We start from the raw sequence: 25,182 nt of genomic DNA on the forward strand, positions 1-25,182 counted from the left end.
AAAAGAATAAGCATAGGCACATCTGTGTGATATTCAAATGCAGCCTTAACCTACTTTTCTAGTTTTGTCTCTCACTAGATCCCTGAAAATGTGCTGAAATTCCACTAGGTTAGAGCAGCTTATGCTCCGGGACATGAGACTCACTTTTCCCCTCTGATGTGCTCAGAGTCTTTCTCATATTCTTTCTCTTCCTTGGAGCATATTCTCAGCCCCACCATGCACCATCCTGCGTCTTCCCACCTAATTCCTACATCGGAGGCTTGTCTTGTATGCTGTCCCCTTTATGAAACCTAGTTGCACAAATCCCTTAATACTAATTGACCTCAGCAGCTGAAACACCAAGTGAGCCCTTGACAGGATACCTCCCATGTAGTATCTCCAGCTTCAAAACTGATAAAATCTAAATATCCACATCTGAGCTCTCATAGCATTTATTTAGCACTGATCCCCTGGTATGTATTATAATTTGCGTGGAGTCACAGTTATTTTGAAGTTACTTGTGGATGTATTCCCTTTCTTAGAATGTAATCTGATTTAAGATTGGACTGTATTACCCTCATTGTCTTGATCCCTGAGCCTACTGCAGAGACTTCTATATCACCCTTGTATTAGGAATGTTTGTTTTGAAAAGGCAACCTTATCAATACCTGATATGATTCTCTGGAAGGGCATTTGTTAGTTATCTTGATTGGGCCATGGTCCCAACATGATATCTGGCTTAGCGAATACATAGCTTACCAGGACATTATCATAAGGATCACGTTTGACCTCCCTACCTTGTGCACTACTCCTAATGATCGACACAGCCATAAAGAGAGGGTCAAAAGCGATTTGGGAACAGGTGAAGCATTACAACCATACATCTCTGTGGTACGCAGCATATGGCACTAAAGGAGACCTTGACCACCAGCTCCACCTGCACTGTTTACTTCCCCTCTTTTCAGAATACGGAATTTACTCACAGGTTATGGAAAAAGAGTTGTCAAGACCTTTCTGTACCTGGTAGACACAGCACAAAAGCTTGAAACCCTCCTCCTTTGCCCTCTTCATGGAAGAATGTGGCCAAAGTGAAGAGAAGATATTATTTTAGTCTGTCAAAGGTCAATCCTTTTCTTTAGATTGAAATTAATTTGCAGTTGACCCTTGAACAATGTGGGAGTTAGGAGCACTGACCTCCCCCCATGCAGTCAGAAATTCACCTTATATAACTTTTGACTCCCAGAGACTTAACTGCTAATACTCTGTTATTGACTGGAAGCCTTACCTATAATACTATCAATTAACAGATATTTTGTATGTTATGTGTATTATATACTGTACTCTTAAAGCAAGCTATAGAAAAGGAAATTCTATCAAGAAAATCATAAGGAAGATGGGACACCTGGGTGGCTCATTCAGTTAAGTATTTGACTCTTGGTTTCAGCTCAAATTGTGATCTCCCAGTTTGTGAGTTCAAGCCCCGCATCGGGCTCTGCGCTGACAGCATGGAGCCTGCTTAGTATTTTCTCACTCTGCCCCTTCCATGCTCTCTCTTTCTCAAAATAAATACATTAATTTAAAAAAAAAACACACACACAGAATCATAAGGAAGAGAAAATACATGTTTGGTATTGTCCCATTATGTATAGAAAAAACTCCACACATAAGTGTACCTACACAGTTCAAACCTGTGTTGTCCAAGGGTCAACGGTATGTGAATATTACTAATGGATATGAGAGTCCGGGCCCCCAGACAAAGCTGTGCACTGTGTCCAGGCATCTAGCCATGGAAGGGAATGGGCAGGCTGAGAAGCAGCCCACACCCCCCAGCAGCCAGGATGTGGACCTAGGACATGTTTGCAACTGCCTGAGGGAAAGGGCTGGTTTTTCTCAGCACAGAGGTGATACTTTCAAGCCTTGTGTTCCTGTGTGTCTGATTTTACACAAGGGTGCTATGTAGGCTTGTTGCCACAGGACTAGGTACATAATTTGTGGTACTGAGTGCAAAATTACAACCTGGGGCCCCTTGTTCAAAAATTAAGAATTTGAAGCCATCAAACAGTCAAGCACGGGGCCCTGGGGAACCCTACGCTCATGAAGCTGGCTGTGAGCGGCAGTCATGTGATGGTTCAGGAAATCACCTCCTACATCTAATGTTCATATAAAAAGGGAAGAATTGGGGCCTCTACATGGCTAAGTCGGTTTAAGCGTCTGACTTCGACTCGGGTCATGATCTCACGGCTTGTAAGTTTGAGCCCCATGTTGGGCTCTGAGCTGACAGCTCAGATCCTGGAGCCTGCTTCGAATTCTTTGTCTCCCTCTCTCTCTAACCCTCCCCTGCTCATGCTCTCTCTCTCTCAAAACTAAATAAACATTAATTTTAAAAAATAAAGGAAGAATTGACCCAGAAAGACCAGGGACTCATTCAAACTGAATCCACGTAGAATTGGGGACAGGAGTATTCTGTCAGAATACTCAGAGGTGGCATCATAGGATCTGAGTTGTAAAATGCATGTCTGGGGTCAAACTGACAACTAGAAATACCCATTGGCATAACATTATTCTTTTGGCCACATTCTCCTGTAAACTGTGTCTAGGCAAGCAGGGGGTACAGGTCTGTTGGGAATTCTCTAGAAGGAGTGACTGCATTACATGAGCAGGTGAAATACACAGTAAGAGGGATTTTAAATTTTTTGGACATAATTTTAGACTTCATAAATGTTGCAGTGCGTAGTACAAAGAATTCCCCTAAGTCTTTTACTGAGGATCATTGGATGTTACTTTGGTGTTCTCTCTCTTTCTGTGTTTACATATGTTTTTGTATGTAGACTATTGTGGTTTGTTTTCTGACATGTTTAAGATTAAATTGCATGTATAATGCCCCTTTCCCTTAAACACTCCATCGTGTATGCTTTTTAAAGAACAAAGATATTTTCTTTAACATAAATAGTAGTAAAATTATGAAGAAATTAACACTTATACAGTACTATTATCTAATCCTGAGACCTTATTCATATTTTATCCATTGTTCGGTAGTCTCCTTTATAACAATCACAACAAAAATCCTAGATCCTGGATTACCTTCAGCTGAGAGGCAACTTTAGCTTTCTTAAATCCAGGTAATACCTTAGTCTCTTGTCATTTGTGACGTTGAGTTTTTGAAGTGTAAATGTCAGTTATTTTGTATAATGTCCTTCAGTTCGAACATGTGAAAGGAAACATGAGCCACCTAGAAAAGACTCCTGTTGGTCACGTTTGGGGTAATTTGAGTATCGAAATAATTGAGAATGATGGATTATAACTCAGTAAATAAGAATCCAAAAATCCATACCGGTATTTTGAAAAAAATGGCTGACTGAACATATAAATAATGGAAGGCAAAGGGAGGGCTCTCCCTTATAGTAGAGTAAATGGATAAATGTAAAAGGAATGATGGAAATGGGAAATCATAGTAGCACCATTAGAATATTAATTCAGACAAGTATCATGGATGCTTAAACTAGAGGGTAAAAGTTTCAGGAGTAATAGGAGGTTTGTATACCCTCAAAGTATCTCTCCACAAGATACTTAATAATTACCATTGGGAAATAAGTAGATTTTCAGTGGAAAATCCAGCCATATACCATCTTAATCAACTGATCAGTGTCGACGTCACCAGCAGTGGGACCTGTTGGCAGTGTATGTCTTCAACTGTGATGGACAGAGCAGACTGAATCACTTAGTGATGTTTCTTCCAAAAATGTCTAATCTATATTTAACCGTAGGAAAACATTGGACAAACCTAAATTGAGGAGTGTTTTACATAATAGGTCATTTTTAACTTCACATGTCTCTCAAAATGCCAGCCCTGTGTGTAAAACCACAGGGATGTTCTGGGGATAGAAGAAGCCTCAAGATAGACATGCTACATCTTTCAGTAGCATCAGTTATAAGTCCCCTTTTAGGTCATTCATGTATAAACATGGATAAAAGGGGTAGAAGGCAAAAAGGTTCTTAAATTGTGAAAATGCAACTTAACTCTCTGAAGCCATTTTGTGTGGGGCACCTGAGTGGCTTAGTCAGTTAAAAGTCCAACTGTTGATTGTGGCTCAGGTCATGATCTCACAGGTTTGTGGGTATGAGCCCTATGTCGGGGCTCTGCACTGACAGGAGCCTACTTGGTTAGGATTCTCCCTCTCTCTTTCTGCCCCTACCTACCCTCTCTCTCAAAAAACAAAAACAAATGGGTGATGGGCATGGAGGAGTGCGCTTGTTGGGGTGAGCACTGGCTGTTATATGGAAACCAACTAGACAATAAGCTGTATTAAAAATATTTATAAATAAATTAATTTAAAAAAACAAAAACAGAAAAAAACAGTTTGTGCATGTCAGGTCTTCTTAGGCTCCACCCATAAATGCAATGGAGGTAAAAATTTGTTCTCATCTTCCAGTAGGGGGCACTTCAGTAGAAAGTGAGAAATATTGAAATAAGAGATTGTGATTCTATGAGCAGAGTAGAATGATTTGTATGGAATTGATGTAAATTGTGCTACTTTTGCTTCAAGTGTGTACAGTTGAGCACACCCACCTTAAAGATGGGAATTCCTAGTTAGCCCATTGCTTTACAACATAAACCACTGTGAATGATGGGAGGAAAAAAAACCCCAAATAATATTCCTTCATGCTACTTATTGCCAAACATTATGTCACCAAGAAGAATTTGCAAAAAACTATGGCCTCCACCATTTGGGGAAATAAAGGCTTAATTCAGTCTGCTGTTCTTGGGGTAATAATAAACCTTAAATTTCTAAGAAAATGGCCATGTCTATAAACACCTCAGTGAACATTTATCAGGGAAAAGGATATAGGTTTTATTTCATCCTTTATTTTCTCTACTAAAGAAACCTTCTGACAGAGAAGCAAAACAAAAATAAAACTTTGTTAATTTTGAGGACTCTGAGCTTAGTGATAGTATTCTTAAATTAGTTTTACATCTGTCTACCAAAATAAGGACATTCTAGAAATTTGATTAGGGATGCTAACTTAGATGTGACAGTGTTAGCTATCTGTGAGTAATTAGGTATCTACCGTGTTCTAGATAGCACAACCATAAATAAATTCTATCCCTTCCTTTGAAGAGTTTACAGTCTAGTGAAGGGCCGTGCCTATAACAAGTATTTTCAGTGGTTCATGATAGTAGTAAACTCAGTGTGTTTTAGGAGCCCATAGGAGGGACAATTTGTTGCTTCTCAAGATCTTAGATACACTTCCTCAGTTAATATCTGAGCTAATTCTGAAGGAAGAAGGAGCATTAGTAATTTAAAGAACAGATCTTCAGGTTAAAGAAAGCTTGGGTAAAAGCACAGAAAATGGTACAGTATGAAGTACATGGGAAACAAGGAGATGTGGCTATCAGCTAGAGGTGAACAGGTGACATTATGGAAGGTGTTTGAATTCTCTGCTTAGTTTAGATTCATCCAGGATGTGGTCTGGTGCCACTGAAGTGTCATAAGATGACAGAGATGTGGCCTTATTTTCTAAGTCCCTGACCTCCCATTCATTAGAGAGAGAGAGAGTTAAGGGGAACAAGACCAGAACAGCAGTCCAGGAGTGAAATTATGTAAGTGGTTAAGGGGTGATCAGAGGAAGACCCATGAGGGTAGGAAAAAAAAGTTGAAGAGGCCCTGGGAGACCCAAAACGGGGTACAGACCTGTATGAAGAAATACATGGTCGTTAGTGTCCATGCCATCCAAAGATTAAGAAGTGAAAAGGATCAATGAGATTTGATAGCATAAAGGATTCCGTAGATCTGGGCAAAGCAGTATAATGAGAGGAGGTGTCAGGAGATCGTGGTGGATCTAGGAATCGATAGGAGCTGAGAAAGCAGAGGCCATATGAACATCCCATTCCAAAAATTTGACCAAAGAGGGAAGCTAGAGAAAGAGCTAGTTAACCATTTAGAGAATAGATTGCAATTTGATACAAGCATGAAGATTAGAAGAGGTCATATTCTAATAGCTCATCGAGAAGGAATGGGAGCAGCAGAAGGCATGAAAAAGGAGAGGCCAAAAGAGCTGGGTTTGCACTCTGGACTCAACTGACTGGCTTTGCTCTCTTGCAGAGTCCCCCAAACCCGCTGCATGTGAGAGTCACATGAGAAGTACTTCAGCATTAAGATGACTGGACCTCACTTGAGGCCTACATAATCAGAAACTCTGGGAGTGGGGCCCACACTTGCTTTTTGTGACTTTTGCGGTCTTGTCCTCTCATTATTGTCCACAACTCAGTTTCTTTTGCAAGTTTCTCTTCTTCCTACCTCTAACTATGGTAGTGTTTTAGCCCTCCCTCTTGAAATCTCTTCTCTCCTTAAACCACAGACTCCACTCCATGGCTTCAGGTCCTGTTTGTTGACTGCTGATGACCCTCAGCCCTGACCTTGTACCTCATCTCCTGACTTCTTTACTCACTCCTGATAGATCATTGGATCTATCTAGTAGGCATCTTAAACATAATATGTGTCAAAGAAAATTCTCTTGGTTTTTGCTCCATCAGCATTGCTGCAAATCTGTGTTTATTCTCCAGCTGTTCCTGGTTCAGTAGTGGTCCCTCAGGTGCTCCTGACAAGGCCTGGGAGTCATCTTTGTCTCTTCTGTTTCTTCCAGTCACATCCTATCTGGTAGCAGCTTTATCTCCAGAACATACCCTGATTCTATCCACTTCACTCCATTGGCACTAACAGTTATTATTTCTTTACCATGATAATTTCCTCCCTGCTTCTACTCTTATCATCTTAAAACCTATTCTCCACACTGAAGCCAGAATGCTTATTAAAAAAAAAAAAATACAGGGGCACCTGGATGACTCAGTCAGGTAAACCGTCTGACTCTTGAGATCAGGTCATGATCTCACAGCTCGTGAGTTTGAGCCCCAAGTCGGGCCCTGTACTGGCAGTACTGAGCCTGCTTGGGATTCTCTCTCTCTTTCCCTCTCTCTGCCCTTCCGCCACTCACACTGTCTCTGTTTCTTTCAAAATAATTAAACTTAAAAAAAAATACAGCCCAGATCATGTTGTTCCCTTGGGCATACTTCTCCCACTGGCTTTCCAAACTGATTTGGCCCCATGGGAATTAAGTGGCCCCTCTTACTTTTTCTTATACCACAATGCTTCCCTTCAGTGTTCCATCCACCGTGACTATGTTTCTTCTTCAAATAACCATGGTTGCCCCTATTTCATAGCCTTTTGTCATTTGCTTTTCCTGAAAAACATCCCCCAGATCTCCAAGGGATAGACTCTTTCTTGTCAACTTTAGCCCCTCCCCATTCTTTGTTAGGTCTCTTTATAAGACTTAATCTAAAACATGGATTTTGCAAACAAAAAATGAACAACTTCTGGCTGATATGATCTCTTAGATCTTTCCTGTTCTGGAAAAATTGATTTAAGGTAGAGCAAAATACTTTTCCTTTTTTCCACTTAGTTGATATATGGGGCCAAGCAGGAGGCAGGGGGTGGTATATTCCAGTGTTTTTGCGCTCCAGACACTGGCTGCATCCTGTCTTGTTTGACCTTTCCAAGCCTCGGGGAGACCTGGATTGGGGGCAGAATAAAAAAGCTAACACTGCAGGTTAAAAAAAAAAAAAATGTGTTCTTCCCATAGCTAGGTTGGCTTTTTCGTTTTGACTCTCTTCCTCTCTACTTTTATCCACCCCCACCCCCGTCTCAGCAGTACTAGTACTGAATTATAATGAGATGGTGAGTATTGAAAGCTTAAGGTTATTTTTAGGTCATTTCTTTTTAACCTCATTGCTCATTCACATCTTTCTAATCTGTGAGAGCTGCGAGGCCACTGAGAAAGTCAGGAATGATTTTTCATGTCTTTGTTGTTCTTAAAAATCTGTCTCACCAACAATGGAGTTTGTTTTGCCTTAGCTATAAGTAAACACTGGTGCGGCTTTGTGGGGCCGACAACGTGGAGAGAGAATCCGAACAGTAGAAAGATGAACAGTGTGACCTTTTGTTACACTTCTTCAGAGCTGGGCATCCTAGTCTAGTCAATGATTCCTGAGACTACACTTTTTTTTCATCCATCCAAACACTTTGATTCAGTGTCTTTTTCTGTGTTCGTCTAAGACTCAGTGTCCCCATTCACACAGCAAGTAGAGCAGTCAAATTCTCAAACCCGTAGTATATGGAGCTTTTTAGGTATGTTGTCCCTAGAGCTTTCAATGGAACATGATAAAAAGATACAATGTGTGAGTTATTAGCTTTACTTTAATTTGAATTAATACCTTAAAAACAAGCGAGCAGAGAGTTTCTATAGTTTCACCTAATAACTTTTCCCTATTGAAGATTGGTAAGATCTGCTATTTAGGTCAGACTCCAGCCATCCTTTACGTATTGATACAGCCAAATCAGTATAATCGATACACAGAAAGTGCCTTTACTGGAACCTGGATCAAAGCAAACTTCAGAAAGCCATCTCTAGGCACAGTCCCTTGCACAGAGTCCTACCCATAGTGCTTTGCTGTGAGAAACAATGTTGGGAAGCTTGGGTGGCCATGCTGTGTACCTGTCACGTCCAATGGATGAAGAATATACACCTGAGTTTGCTGCAGAGGCGTAAATTCAGTCTGAGAGACCCTCTCAAGCAGGATTAAAATTGATTATATACTTCTAGATTCTTGCTCTTCTGTGTATGACTTGATCCTGAAAGAGAATCACTTGTTGGCAAAGGCAACAGAAGAGGGCAGACAAAGAAGCACATTGTGTGACATAAGAAGGTGTGAGTGAGTGCAAGCGATGGATAAGTGGAGGCCATTAAGACAATAGATAGGAGGAGATTGCTTAGGAGGGGCAGAAGTGACAGGGAGCCTCTGTGCTAAGAGGACTATGCAGTCACCCAGTTAGAATAACACTGGATCTCCACATCCCCTTGGTGGGCTTTGTTACAGTCTCTTTAAGACCTGCTTGCCCGTGATGCTTACTCTTTCTCTCAGTCCTGGTTTGTGGTCTTTCTTGGTTTCCAATCAGTCCTGGACTCAAAATTAAGATTCTTGTCCTTCTAATTTTCAGTAAATGCTCAGTTTTTGATGGACTCTGAATGTATTTTGCATCCTTGTAAACAAAAGAGGCCAAATGAAATGGAATGTGTTGCGTTGGGAATAGCTCAATAGAGAGCAGGTTAAATTAGTGCTAAAAGTATTTTTTAAAGCTGCAGCTGTTTCACTCCACCATGATGTGTCCCTACTGCCAAATGTTGCCTTTGCAACAGCACTGTTTGCCTGACGGACTGTGTCGCTTGGTGTGCAAGGGGTAGTGACACACAGTACTACTTATGAAGTGAATTATTAATAAAAGTAGTTAGACAGCAGAGGGACTGCAGAGCATAGAAGATGTAGCAAAGGACCCAGAGTTCTTCTGTGGCCCTGAAAAAACAGCCTTGACGAGTCCCTGCCTAACAGGACCCCTAGCACCAGCCAAATGCCTCATTGTACCAATCAGGAGAGCCTGCTCATGGCATGGCACTGGGGTGGGATCAGGGACAATGCAGAGAGGCTCATGTGATTCAACTATGGCCAGAGGGGTTGCCCCTTTGCTATTGCTGCAAGCTTTACTCGGCAGGAGGTAAGCCTACAGTATCCCAAAATTTTAGGAAACAGAAATGCACATGTGGAATTGCACTTTGGTGCCAGTTGTCCTTCAAGAAGACATGTCGAAATCAGAACTAAAAGATCCAGAGCAAAGACATGAAGTGAAAGATAGGAACAGTCTGGCATCAGTACGGAACAGTGGTCAAGAAATGTGCAGGATTCATTGATCTCAACAAGGCAGAGGGGTTAAGACAGGCTGGCAAAGAAAGCATCTACAGAGGAAGGGATTGACCTGACAGGAAGCCTTTTATATACTTCCTCTGGGAACTAGATTTGGTAGCTGACTTCTCAGGCCATAAGCATCTAGGGCTGGAGGACTGAGGCAGAACCAAATGGCGGCACTAGGCCTTGACCTTCATGTTGCTGGCATCCATCTGTTCTGCATTCGAACCAGCTTTTTTATTCCAACAAATGATCTGTGTTTGGCCAAGTTACAAATTCCTTTTTATGTATGACAAACGGGGTTTGTTGTTCCTTCAGAAAAGTATGGGTGGGAAAGATTCAGAGCCAATTTGCATACCAGTGTCGTTGGACACTAATGGGACATCGTACCATCCTCCTGCAATCTTAACAAATAACTAGGACTATGACTATTAAAAAATGACTATGATTTTTCACTGCCTGATTTGGTTTGAATGAGTAAATTATTTTTATTTCATAGCATTAACTGCCAGAACATTGAATGAGCCGATAACTCCCTGGTGTTGCTGAGTCGCAAAGAACTATTATTCGGAATTGAATTTTTATTGATTTTCTTGTGCTACAATGACTTTTCTAACATAGTGGCATGAAAGGAAAATGAGAAAAAGGCCAAGTAGGGCACAGAGTGAGGAAGGGGAGGCTGTCGCTTCCCATGGACTCACCCGATGGGCTACTTATTGGCAGGCACCGCTGACTCCAGCTGATAAGATGGTTTACAGGTGAGCCAAGCACCTGGCTTCACCACCTTGCCTCTTCTTCCCTTCTGCTGTCTTTGTTTCCAGTTACTTCGGGCCTTGTTGGCATTCTGCTGTAGAAATGAATAGGGAGGTGGGGTGAAGAAGGAACAGAAGCAGATAGGGTACTGTTCCACACCAGTCAGTGCTGATGTTTCTTCACATCTCAAATCATGCACACATGCCCACACACACATGGGGAACATGAACAAGTGCTACTTTAACGTCATTATTAGTACAATCATCTATTCCTGGTTTTGCTTTTTCTAGTTATCTTAACTACTGGAGACCTGGTTCTTATATTCGTTTATAATAATCATTCACAAGAGTTGAAATGGAAACACATTCATTCATTCAACAGATATTTGCTGGTGGCTCCTATGTCTTCCAGGTACTTAGGCAAGGTGGTGTACAATACAAATGAAAAATTTTGTCCTTGTGCACAGATTCCTATGAGTAAAATTAAATTAAAAATAGTATTTTAGAAATCACAGAAGATTGAAAAATACAGTCCTTTTTGCTTCCTTTTTCTGTTTTTAAGTTTATTTTGAGAGAGACAGAGACAGTGCAAGTCAGGGAAGGGCACAGAGAGAGAGAAAGAGAGGGAGAATCCCAAGCAGACTCTGCACTGCCAGAGCAGAGTTTGATGTGGGGCTCAAATCCACGAAGCTGTGAGATCATGACCTGAGCTGAAACCAAGAGTCAGGCACTTAACTGACTGAGCCTCTCAGGGGCCCCTTAGAAGCCCCCCCCACCCCCGGTGCCCCACTTCCTTCCTTAATAGACATGATCGCAGTGAAACTTGTACAATAAAATGAAACAAAATGTACTTCTTCCCTGGTTTCTGATCTAGTTTAGAGAACCTTAACTCCTAGGAAAGAGTGGCTTTTTTTGGACATTATTTTTTCTGCCTATAAAAATAATCCATACTCATTATGGAAAGTTTAGAAAATGCAGAAACAAACGAAGTAGAGAATTAGTATACCCATGTTCACCCAGTAGCAAGTCTTTGAAATGTTGACTTACTTCTCTGTAGGGCTTTTCCTATAACATATATAGTAATCCCACACTAGTTGCTATTTTAAAATTTTAAAACCTCCAGTCTTGATGTGTATGTATGCAGTTTGGTTCAGTTCCCTTATACAAAATAATGTGAAAATTATTATTTCTCTTCTTCCCGGAGACCATGTGAGCATGATTGTAAGTGAGATCAGAAGGTGGAAATCTATTTATATTCCACCCTCTCGATATATATGAATAGAAGACCAAGTCTAATAAAAGAGTGTCCTTATGTGATGTGATAACTTCTGGAAAGAGAGGTAGCTAGGCAGGCATTTTGCAGAGATTTGCAAGAAAGAAACAAGAGCATATGCATGCAAGAAAAATGTTTTAAGCCAGTAAAGCCTGATTGAAATAGAAGTGGTGCAGTGTGTATTATGCAGGCTGTGTGATGCTCTGCCTCTGTTTAGACCTATAACTTTTCTGAGAAACTTTCTCAGAATCTCTAGATTAAATTGGGTCCCACTGTGATAGATTTTTACTGAACTTACTACTTCTCTATCTCGTCATTCGCATTTGTTTATTTATTTAGAGAGCAAAGCAGGGGAAGGGCACAGAGAGAGGGAGAAAGAGACAATTTAAGCAGTGTCTGCACTGCCAGTCCAGAGTCCAGTGTGGAGTTCAAACTCAGGAGTGGTGAGACCATGACCTGAGTCAAAATCAAGAGTCGGATGCTCAACTGATGGAGCCTTCCAGGCACCCCCATTAATCTGAATCTCTTGTTTAATGTCTGTTCTTCCTGTTAGCATGTATGCTGTAAGAGGGTTGGAATGGTCTGTGTCAGGTTCACTAATGCAACCCTCTGCCCGTGGTCAACAGCATGAGTGAATGAAGGAAGCAATTGCACATATACTGAAAAAAACCTGAAGGCAAATTAGGAAAAGTTCTGCTGACCAAAGCAAGTTTTTGCTGCAGATGTACCTACTTTTATTTGGAAGTAGATGCATTCTATAAAAAATTTATTACATTTTGAGGAGGCCAGTTCTCACATATTAAAATATATATATAAAAAGATAAACACCATTCGTTCCATGCTATTTTATCTTATGTAGCCATTTATTCTCATTTACTTGCAATTTTAAATATTCTTTGAGCTTTTTAATGTCTGTATAATATTCCATTATAGGAATGCACCAAAAAATATTAACCATTTATGTATTATTGGATATTTAGATTGTTAGCCAATGTTCAGTAATATAAGTGGTGAATTAAGCAATAACACCATTCCACATTTTTCTAGGTAGCTGTCTAATAATTTTCTTAGAAGATTTTAGAAATAAATTTCTTGAATTATATAAATGAATCCTTTTAAATAATAGCTTTATTGAGATATAATCCATAACACCCTGCAGCCAATTCATCTATTTAAAGTATACAATTTAATAGGTCTTTTAAAAACTAAATTATATATTTATTTGCTATTTTTAGAGATAGCATGAGTAGGGGGAGAAGGGCAGAGGGAGGGAGAGAGGGAGGGAGGGGGAGAGAGAGAGAGAGAGAGAGAGAGAGAGAGAATATCTTAAGCAGGCTCCATGCTCAGTGTAGAGCCCAGTGCAGGGCTTGATCCCACCACGCTGGGATCATGACCTGAGCTGAAATCAATATTCAGATGCTCAACCGAATCACCTAGGCACCCCTACAATTTAATAGTTTTTAGTATATTCTCAGAGTTGTGCAATCATATTCAGATCCTATGTTAGAACACTCCCATCACTGGGGCACCTGGGTGGCTCAGTCGGTTAAGCATCTGACTTCAGCTCAGGTCGTGATCTCACAGTTCGTGGGTTTGAGCCCCGCATCAGGCTCTGTGCTGACAGCTCAGAGCCTAGAGCCTGTTTCAGATTCTGTGTCTCCCTCTTTGTATGACCCTCCCCTGCTCATGCTATCTCTCTCTTAGAAATAAATAATAAACATTAAAAAAATTTAGAACACTTCCATCACACCAAAAAATAAAACTGTTCCCATTAGCCTTAAACGTTTCCCTCACCCCTTGCCCTGACCCTTGTAGTGCTTGACCATCATTAATCTTTCTGGCTGTATGGATTTGCCTATTTAGGATGTTTCATTATACCTGGGATCATGCAATATGTAGTCCTTTGTGTCTGGCCTCTTTTGCTGAACATTTTATTTTCAAAATTCATCTGTGTTCAGTATGTACTACAGTATTTTATTTCTTTGTATTGTCAAATAATATACCACGCTATAGATAGACCATATACTGTGCATTTATTCATTAGAAAGTGAACATGTAAATGAACTTTTAAAGTAATTTTGACACATCTTCTAGCTTGCCCTTAATGTTTACCCGTTTTCACTCCATCTAGCAGTGTTTAAAACTATCTAGTTTTCCATCCTCTTTCCAATACTAGAGATTAGTACTTAAAGAAACTAATGAAACCAAGCCTCTTTGGAAAAGTAAAGAGACATATTGATTCTTTGTAAATGTCCATTTCTTTAAGAATTGGGGCTATTGGGCGTTCTGATTATCTCTATTAGTTGCTTGTCTCTTATGACTTTGTTTAAATGCCACTTTATTATAGGGTATTTATCTTTCTCACTTTTGTTTCAATAGTGTTCTTTATGTATTAAGGCTGTCCAGCCTCTGCCTATAGTCTTGCTTATAATGTTTGAGATTGAGACCATTTTTTCCCTTCCAAGATTTTAGTTAAAATCAAGTTAGTTAGCAGATAGTGTAGTATTGGTTTTAGGAATAGAATTTAGTGATTCATCATTTACATATAGCGCCCAGTGCTCATCACAATTGTCCTCCTAAATGCCCATCACTCATTTAGCCCATCTTCTGCCCACCTCCCCTCAGCAACCCAGTTTCTTCTCTCTAGTTAATAGTCTCTTATCGTCTGACTCCCTCTCTGTTTTTATTTGCTTTTCCTTCCCTTCCCCCGTGTTCATCTGTTTTGTTGCTTAAATTCTATGTGTGTGAAATCATGTGATATTTGTCTGTCTCTGACTAACTTACTCCACTTAGCAAAATACCCTCTATCCATCCACATCTTTGCAAATGGCAAGATTTTATTCCTTTCAATGGCTGAGTAATATTCAATTGTGTGTGTGTGTGTGTGTGTATACACATATATATGTACGTATATATACCACACCTTCCTTGTCCATTCATCAGTCGATGGACATTTGGGCTCTTTCCATTATTTGGCTATGTTGATAGTCTAAACATTGGGGTGCGTGTTCCCTCATTGAAAGAGTTTTTAATTTTAAAGTATCTCCCAAACATTATCTACCAGTCATTTCCTTAAGCATTCTTCTTCTAATTTTGTTTAGAAAGGCTTTCCCTATCCTAAGATCCAAATAAGTCTTTTGTGACTGCTATGGTTTTATCATATACTAACTTATACTTTTCATTTGAAAGTCTTTGAAAAATGTTCCCGTTTATCATTACTATGTATATCTGATTTATGAAAAAGCCATCCCCTTGTAGTCATTGCAGCCTTATAGTAAGATTTAGTAATTGTGACCTTTATTAAGCCATGTTATGTACCCAGTGCTCTTAAGATGATTTTATACACATTAACATTTAATGCTCACAAAAACTGTATGTCACAGAAATTATTATCCTCATTTTACAGATGAGGAACCTGAGGCAAAGAGAGAGAAAAATATTTATTGAATCAAGGTTCTAGTAGGTGGCAGACCCAGAATTCCAATGGATGCTCAATCTCCAACCCCACTTTCTTCAACAGGGCACAGTCTTACCTAGTGGAGTTCTAGAACAGATGACCTAGGACTTTAAATCCTTATCATTACTTATCATGCATGTTTATGAGTTGTTATGCATTTGTCTTTCCAGAGTTTTTGGATAATTACATGAATATTCCTTGCTATATTATTAAAAAATTAGATTTTAATATTTTCAAGTGTTTTTTATTGCCCACTCCCAATTTTTTTAAAACCACCACTTCCAAATACTTTCTAATTCATTACTTTGAGCCTCATTTTAAAAAAAGTAATTTTTTTTCAGGAAGGGGATGCAGCTGATTACAATCTCTCTTGTCTCTCTCGTGTCTGAGACTATATGATTATTAGTTTGGTCACGTGTAATAACTTGTTTGGGAAGAAAACATTAGTATCTATGCTTTTATTTTTCTCTCAAAAACAAAACCATAGATGTGATTAATTATACTCTGGTATAAGCTAATATAGAAAAAAGTTCTAATCCTAGCCTGATTTTTGTTTCATTGTCAATCACTTCTTTCTTTAAAAAAAAGTATTTATGTAGCTTTATTGAGCTATACTTGACAAATAACATTGTGTAATTTATAATTTGTGATGATTTGGTATCTGTTTTTATGGTGGAATGATTATCACAATAAGGTTAGTCAACAGTTCCATCACCTCACATAGCTACATTTTTTTTCCTTTTTTTTTAAATTTATCCTCTCAGAAACTTTTAGGTATATAGTGCAACATTGTCAACTATATTCACCATGCTGTATGTTAGGTCCACAGAACTTACTCATTTTATAAGTTGGAAGTTGTACCCTCTGGCAGCCATCTTGCATTTCCCTCACTTGCCGGCTCCTGGCAACCAATAATCTTCTCCTTGTTTGTGAGTTCAGCTTTTTTTTTATATGTATTCTACATATAAGTGAGATCATATAGTATTTGTCTGACTTGTTTCACTTAGCCAATGCCCTCAAAGTCCCATCTGTGTTGTCTCAAATGTCAGAATTTGGTTCTTTATTTTAATTTTAATTTTTAAATGTTTATTTTGAGAGAGAGGGAGAAAGAGAGCATGAGCAGGGGAGGGGCAGACAGAGAGAGGGAGAGACAGAGAATCCCCAGCAGGCTCCACGCTGCCAGCGCATAGCCCAATGCAGGGCTAGATCTCACAGTGAGAACATGATCTGAGCCAAAATCAAGAGTCAGATGCTTAAGTGACTGAGCCACCTGTGTGCCCCTGGGTTGTTTTATTATTGTTTTTCTTAAGGCTGAATAACACTCCATCGTTTGTGTGTGTGTGTGTGTGTGTGTGTGTGTGTGTGTGTGTGTATACCACTCCATTCATCCATTCATGCACTGATGTACACTGAGGTTGTGTCCATGTTTTTCTGACTAATGTTGCAATGATCATAGGGTATAGACATTTTTTTGAGATAGTGATTTTTTTTCCTTTGGGTGTATACCCAGGAATGGGATTGCTGCATCCTATGGTAGTTCTGTATTTAATTTGGGGGTTGGGAGGACCTTCACATTGTTTTTTTCATAGTGGATACTCCAATTTACAGTCCTTCCAACAGTGCACAAGGCTTCCCTTTTTTCCACATTGTCATCCACATTTATCTCTTGTCTTTTTGATGATAGCAATCCTAACAGCTAGGTAGTATCTCACTGTGGATTGGATTTGCATTTATCTGATGATTAATGGTGTTGGGCACCTTTTCATATACCTGGGGGACATTTGTGTGTCTTCTTTGGAATAATGATTATCTGGGTCCTTTGCACATTTTTTTAAATGGATTGCTTGTTCTTTTGCTGTTGAGTTGTACAGATTCCTTGAATATGTTGAAGGTTAACCCCTTATTAGAAATATGTTCGGCAAATATTTTCTCCCACTCCATAAGTTGCCTTTCACTTTGTTGATCATTTCTTTTGCTACACAAGAATTTTTTGACAGTTCTAATTGTTTATTTCTGCTTTTGTTGCTTGTTTTTTGTTGTCATGTCCAAAAAGTTGTTGTCAAGGTCAACGTCAAGAAGCTTTTTCCCTAGCATTTCTTTTAGTCATTTTATGGTTTCAGGTCATACAGTTAGGTCTTTAATCCATTTTGAGTTAATTTTTGTGTTACAAGGTAGGGGTTCAATTAAATTCTTTTGCATTTGGTTATCCAATTTTCCCACCACCATTTATTGAAGAGATAACCTGTCCTCATTTAGAATAGTTGGATCCCTTGTCAAACATTAGTTATCTATATATGTGAGGTTTTATTTCTGGGGTCTCCATTCTGCTCCACTGATCTCTGTGTCTGTTTCTATGCTGATACTGTATTGTTTCGGTTACTGTAGCTTTCCAGTGTAGTTTGAAATCAGGAAGTATGAGGCCTCTAACTTTGTTCTTTTTTTTCAAGGTTGCTTTGACTCTTCAATGTCTTTTGTGGTTCCCTGTGAATTTTAGGATTGTTTTTTGTATTTCATTGAAAATGCCACTGGGATTTTGTATACAGATTGAACTGAATCTATTGATGGCTATGGATAGTATAGAAATGTTAACAATATCAATTATTCTAGTCCATGAAATTGTTAGTTACATCAGTTTGTTTACTCCAGAGATACTTATGAAATCATCATATTTCTAATTTTCTTAATTTTATTAAAATTCAAAACTTTCAACTATGTCATATTTAGGATTTTTTTATTTCTAATACTATTTTGCCTTGTATCCAGTGAGCTCTTTTACAAACTCAAGTTGTTTTTCACCTCAGAGAAGAATTACTATCATTCTTAAATAGGTCATCGTTTATTTTCTTTAAGCTTGTTGTTTCCTTGTAAAATTCCTATCCTATTTAATACTACATATCTCTATCTCAACATTATCTTTTGTTATTTATTTTTTTTCTTTTGGTGGAGAATGTTTTTATCATTTTATCACTTTCCTCTGAGCTCATACATTCAATATTTATTTATTAAGGGCATGCTCCCTATCGGGTGTTCAGTCTCCCAGGGAGTATGAGGGTAACCATCTCAGAAATAAAGCCCCTTATTCATAGAACTGATGATCTAGTGAGGAAAACAGATAAGGAGTAAGCAATTATAAGAGCCCTACTCGAGGAAGCTTCATAAACTGGGTTTTGTTGGTTACCTAGCTGTTGTCTCTTGACTCTTAAGACCACTGGTCTGTAGTTTGTAAAGCTGGGGTGGGTACTTCTTTGCCAGATCTTGATTCCCTGTAAGCCTCCGCCAGTAGGGGGCAGTGAAGGAGACAGAACAGTAGAAGAGGTAGGAAGTCTGCCTGTTAATTTTCTGTCCCTTTCAGCATCACCCTAGTAGAGTTTCTTCATCCTGGAAGTGCCAGGCGCTTCTTGTTTCCAGCTTATTATCATGTTTCAAATACTTCCAGAACCAGCTTTGTTAGGGCCCACAGAGATTCCAACACCAGGCTAATGGCCAGTCTTTCTTCACAGGTCTTGGTCTCGAACTCTCTTCTAAATTTCTGAGGTGGCAGCACACGTGCCCAGTGCTTCACAGCTCTGTAACCCCAACCTCTTCCTTTGGCTCCCTTGTTCCCCTCCGATTTTTTTCCTTTTCCTGCCTGGATCCTGACTGGATCCTCACTAGTTTAATTTTCTGCAGTATTCAAGAAGCTGTTTACGGTCTCCATGGTATGTATATTTCTAATTCAGCACTTATGTTGTTTTTTTTCTTCCCCCTGCATAGTGGCAGTTTTCTTGATCTCAGATGTTATCCTATTTATAACTCCCTACTCTAGATTCTTAGTTGCTATTTCCTTTTGACTTTAAAAACCTCAAATTAGAAGTTCTCTAAAAATGCCTCTTGTTTCTTGTCTTAGAGGAAGCCATTGAATCTCATTTCTATGGTTTGCCTCCTTTATTTGTAGAAGAGTTCTTTTTATATGGCTGGGGATGTTTTCTCTACTACTGGAAGTTGCATGGGTTCGTGTCTGAATCTTTCAAGCCTTGAAACTAACATGGGTGATCAAAGCATGTAGTTTTGCCAATTAAGAAATTAATTAGGCCAGGTGATCTATGTTGGGAATCAGAGGTAGAGCTGGAAGCATGTATCTCTGTGTCTTAGAGTTTATTGCCATGATTTTTAGTACATTTCATAGCCAGCTGGAATTTGTCAGGTCTCTTTGCCCTCCCTGGGAATCAGAAATACCGGAGTTCTGCCATTAGCTTCATATATAGGGCAGGACTCAGTGATGCTTGCATTTCTCACTTGGTGTGATATCTGGTGCATGGCCAGCTGCCTGTTCTGTGTTGGATCCTGATACATGACATCATACTTTTTCCCTGACCCCCTACTCCATTGCTGATTTGTCTTTAATGTTTGTCTCTTCATACTGAGGAGTGTTAATATGCTTCTTGTTGGATCCCTGCCAGTGATTTCCAGTGTCCTTTGGGGAAAAGCAAGAGGTTGGATAGCTCCCTCCTGTAGCTTGATCCTGGCTGGATGAGACCTACGAGGCATCTATTCTTTATAGACAATACCCTTTCCTACATCCCAGTTGGAATGTAGGAACCTTCCATGTTTATGGAACGGTTGGGAATGGGAAGGGATATTGGGAATGGGGAAGGAAGGTGTCATCACCCCAACTTTCCTTTCATCTGCTAATGTATTAAAGGAGTGGAGTGTGGAGCTACCATAAACTATGCATTTGGTTACCATTTCCATTTCTCCTGAGCAAAGAAAGGATGTAGAGGTGGAAGATAAAACAGAAAGTCCCACTTTCCATTTTCTGTGCTTCCTCTGGTGGAATACAGATTACGTGGTGTTGTCAAAACAGCAATCATTATTCAGCATCACAAAGTGAGGCTTCATTTGGAAAACAAAGCAATCAGGAAAAATAAAATGGCAAACAAACCAAACAAAAATAGCCTCCAAAACTCAACCCTTTCCCTTAGTAAACTGAGTGTTCGCAAAACTCGTGTTAGAGTCACACTCACGCTCTGTGGTAGACTAGTTTCAGTACAGTCCTGATGAGTGAATGAATCAGCTGGAGGAAAGATTTTTGACTCACAGCTTCCTTGTGTGAGAGACCAAAAGAAACTGTGTGGTCAAATGGTGCAGGAAACTGGAGATTTTTCATTCTAGGGTTTATTCAGATTTCCTCACTCACAGGTTTATCAGCAGTCAGGTGACCCTCACCACACTTACAGTCAGAACTCTGAATCAGACTCTTAAATACAGAGAACAAATTGAGGGTTGAGGAGGCCACTTGTTGGGATGAGCACTGGGTGCTGTATGTCAGTGATGATTCATGGGAATCTACTCCTGAAGCCAAGTCTACACCGGATGTTAACTTACTTGAGAATAAATTTTTAAAAAAAGAAAAATAATAACATAACAACAAAAAGAAATTCTGAATCATAAGGGCTATGGCAGTGTATGGATCTGGGATAGAAGGAATCTGGCTTAATGATTTGGGGGGCAGAAGATAAATGGGAAGAAATATCCTGCCCCCTGCCTGCAAAGCAAGTCCTTTTAAGATCAGTTGCCTCATATATACTCCCGAAGATATCTGAATATATAGCACTACTGACAAAAGGCGTCAGTTGCCTCTGGGAGGGAAAACATTAAGACTAGAATTCTGAAGAAAGTGAATACATGGATGGCTCTGCTTGTTATTCATCCAGTGTTTCTGACTTGCTAAAAGCAAGTTTAATGTATTTACACAATTTGTAAAGATGTAACTGATTCTGGAGCTCTGCTCTTTACAGGGAACATATTTCATGTTAGTGTAAGCACTAAAGAAAATTAAATCAATAAATCCACAGCCTGTAATTTGAGATACTCAATTGAGGAAAAATACATTGTCTGGGAGGGAGGGGGGACCATTCACACCAAGAAAAGACTTGTAAAAGCCGCCTTTGCCTTACTAGTCTGGGATTTCGGGTGATGGCAAGAGTTAAGCCTGTGCTATAAGATCATCAAGGTGTTGTTGTGACACCTCAAAAGATGTGGAGGCCCACTCACACTTTGGTTCTTGAAGCACGCGCTCAAGTGGAAAGGCACTCAAGCTGCACTTTGTCTCTGAACTCTCTGTGTCATTTTCCTGGGGAAAGATTTTGCTGGCTATCAACAGCAGGGACTGGATGTCAGGAAGCTCCATGCATTTTTCCCCCCTAGCTGGCATCGATGTTCACTGTGACCACTGGCAAGCCAATTAACCTCCCCAGGCACCACCCTTCCATGTGTAAAAGGTTAATAGTGCAGCTTGTTTGCAAAGTGCCTCGAGCCTTCCATGAAGGGCACTACACAGACACCCAGCCTCACTGTTTGACTGGAGGGTGTTGTATTTTTTAATTATATGTTTGGTTGGATGGGTTATAGATTTTGTGGTGGTTGAGTGTTGCCCCATTCTCCCTGGTTACACATAAAAACTAATAGGTAATCTCTCTCCATTACCATCTTCTAGAGCCCCGTAGAGGGTTAAGGAAAAGGCAGAGGTTACAGATTAATAATGCATTCTTCAGTTAATAAAAACAAAACAAAAAAAAAAACAGACACGTGCATCTTAACTGCATAATGGCTGTGGCTGGCAACTTATCAGGCCAAGTGCTTCATCAGATGCTAGGCAGATTATGTTGGCAAAGACTCAGGAAACGTTGCATTGTTTTTTGTTTGTTTGTTTTCTTTCTACACCCTCGGTAACTATTTCCTCCTTCACATTAGCATGGAGCATAGGAAGTACTGTTACGGTTTATTTCACATGTGCTTGTGAATATTTGGGAAAACGATTTTCTTATTTCCAGAACTCCTAAAACCAGCTGACTTTTCCATGTCAACCCAGTTTGTGACATTAAGCTCACTATTATTATTGTGTTTGGAACACATGTGAAGAATACTGGCCCTAGAGCCAATTGTCACGTACCTCACACTTTTTCTTTTTCTTTTTTCTTTTTTGCAGATTTACGGAAAAACTTTGAACAAGATCCGCAGGGAAGGGAGGTGCCCATCGAAGGCATGATAGTGCTGCATTGCCGGCCGCCCGAGGGAGTCCCTGCTGCCGAGGTAAGAGGTCCCAGAGGGAGAGCCGAGTCCTGTGTGGTCATACATGAAGTAAAAGAGCCTGTGTCTGGCATTCTTGCTGTCTGGTTCCAGTTGCTAAAGATGATGAAGATATCACAAAGGAAATAAGTCGTAAAAGCAAGTTGTCTCTCGCCTACTTTGTTTGTTGACACAAAGCTTTTGCGAGGTAGCCTAAGTAGGATTTGGTCTGTCTTCTTGATTTTGGTGACCTCGATTCACTCAGGTGGCATCCTCTGTGTCTGCAGTCAGTCACCTGGGACACTCTGGCATGCACCTTGAATCTTGGCTCAACCTGACATGTGAAAAAGTGACCAGGGAAAGAGATGAGCCCCTACTGCCAAGTTTCGCTAATGTTTGTACTGAGTCTTTGTTTACTTATGGAACAAACATGCACTGAGCATTTATTATGGTGTAGGCATTGTGCTGGGCATGGGGGATATAAAAAGTGCTGAAGCCACAGGTCTCCTTCACAGTGGGAGTCTAGAATCCAGAGTCCCTCTTGATTTTACTCCTTGCATGTTTTCTAGAACGTGTACTATACTATTAGAATATAATTGTCAATGATGACACACTGTGGTCATAGCAAAGGCTTCCTAGCTTTCAGTCACTCTTAAAAGATGTTCTGATAAATTAGTACTACAGTTATGAAGGCAATGTTGGGGACGGGGTGGGGGGAGCCAAGAAGTAAAAGGAAGCCTTCATAGAATGATAAGTTTATAAATGAAGGCCTGAGCTGAGCAGTAGATAGTTCAACTGTTGCTCTTCTGTGGGAAGCTAGGAAAATGTCCTTAGAGCTATAGTTTGTTTATTCACAGAGAAATAGAGATTTTTTAAAAAAAGGAAGAAGAAGAAGGCTTTGCCTCATATTTTCGCTAAAATTGCTGTGGGATTTTGTCATTGGAAGGACAAAGGAATCGAGAAAATAAAAGGGAGTGGAAAAACACACACGCTTGCATGTTTAGACAGGAAGCATGCTGGGTGGACACTATTCAAAACTCAAGTGGTTCACAGAAATGAAGCAAACAGACTTGAAAATTAAAGTGAACATTCCATGCATGATAGGAAATGATTAGAAAGGAAAATGCTTATTTTTAGATTTGTATTTAATGTGAAACAGAAAGGTTTTTGATCCTTCTCTTGCTACCTTTCCATTCCTGGCACAATGGGCTGTGGTTTCCAGAGCAGGGTGGGAGGCAGCAGGGCGTTCTGTGCACAGGGAACGCGTCACTCTCATTCAGGACACCCCACTGCTTCCGGGAGTCTATCTTGGGCATCAGCAGTTTGCTACAGGCACCACCTACATCTCAAAACCCTGATTTACAGCTGTCTGTGTAGGGACGCCTGAGTGGCTCAGTTGGTTAAGTGGCCGACTTCAGCTTGAGTCATGATCTCACTGTTCATGAGTTTGAGCCCTGTGTCAATGTCTATGCTGACAGCTTAGAGCCTGGAGCCTGCTTTGAATTCTCTCTGCTCACCGCCCCCCCTGCTTGCACACCCCCCCCCAGAAAAAAATAAATAAACCTTAAATAAACAGCCAACCAAAAAACCCCAATGTCTGTCTGTGGGGGGGAAGGGAGGCCTGTTCAACTCCACGCACCTTCCTATTCTCCCCTTGACAACACATGACACTTTATTTTAATCATGTTTATGTTATTAGGAATAAATCTCAGAGCCAGGCTGACTGATATTAAATAGAGGGCCATCCCAAAGAGTAGCCTGGTCTACCAAATGGTTGAAAACAGATGTTCTGAGCTGAGAATGAGGGAAAGCTCTGGTTTCTACATTTTGTGTTATAGGATGGATGTGGAGAGTGGTTTGTGGGTTAATAGCCTATTGTGGAGCCCTGACAACTGTTTATAGCATCATCTTAATGCAAGAAAGCATCCCAGTTCCCAACACCAGGGATACCTTGGAGTTTATGTGTTGGATACTACCTATATCTGCACACCAGTATTTACAGCTCTCTTAGCATGCAATAGCTTCCATGGTGGTTATTACCATTGCATCTGTGTTTTTGCTGATAGGAGGGCAGAATGATAGAAGAAAGCTGAGAGAGAGGACAAAGATAGAGAAGGAAAGGGAAAATGTACGTGCCCTGCCCAGGTTGGGGTCTCCTGTGGTAGAGACGTCCACTGTGCCTGTCATGCTGTCTCCTGATCTGCAAGAGTGCATCACTATGCTTTCTGACTTCACGGTCAAGGGAGGATCCTATAGTTAGTTAAGGACTCTCCAGGGTGGCGGTGATAGGAACTGTGTTTGGAACTTGATCAGTGCTGTAATTGTCACTGTAAAACAGCATCCATTACCTTCCTTGAGCGGGAATGTTCCTCCCTCTCCACCACATGGCTCCCTTGATGCCTGCCTCCTGTGGGGCCATGGGATCATCACTGGAAAGGGTTGTTACTGGCAGGGCCACTGGCATGTCCACTGGTTTTGCCCTGTAGTGGCCTAGGAGACCTCCTCCTTTGCACATTGAGAGGCATCTTGGGGGCAAGTCCAAGTCTTTTTTTCATGACATGTACAATTGTCCTCTCTCCTTAAGGTTGGACTTTCCTGGCAACTAATTCATCTGTTGACCACAAAAGGGGATTTGTGCAGGTATGGGAAGGGCTACCATTTATAGATGTCCCCATGTTCTAGGTACTGTGTTAAGTGCTTTCTGTTATTTCTCTTTTATTTCTTGTTTATTTATTTATTTTTGCAAGAGAAAAAAGAGAGGCCGAGAGAGAGAATGAGACTGAGAATCCCAAACGGTCTCCACACTGTCAATGAGGAGCCTGATATGGGAGTCGAACGCCTGAACTGTGAGGTTGTGTCCCGAGCCAAAATCGAGAGTCGGACG

The 25,182-nt window shown here is 40.3% G+C and overlaps 1 protein-coding gene across 1 annotated transcript in view; it reads left to right on the plus strand.

Annotated features, from left to right (window-relative positions):
* Positions 1–25,182, plus strand: part of UNC5D (unc-5 netrin receptor D) — a 255,875-nt gene that overhangs the window by 34,339 nt on the left and 196,354 nt on the right. The window contains exon 4 of the mRNA XM_039220338.1: positions 22,219–22,322. Coding sequence (XP_039076269.1) covers positions 22,219–22,322 — 104 coding nt within the window. The remainder of the gene's footprint in view (positions 1–22,218; positions 22,323–25,182) is intronic.

The sequence above is a fragment of the Hyaena hyaena genome, unplaced genomic scaffold (genome assembly GCF_003009895.1).
Source record: "Hyaena hyaena isolate Hyena2069 unplaced genomic scaffold, ASM300989v1 scaffold_885, whole genome shotgun sequence".
In the NCBI taxonomy this organism is placed as follows: domain Eukaryota; kingdom Metazoa; phylum Chordata; class Mammalia; order Carnivora; family Hyaenidae; genus Hyaena; species Hyaena hyaena.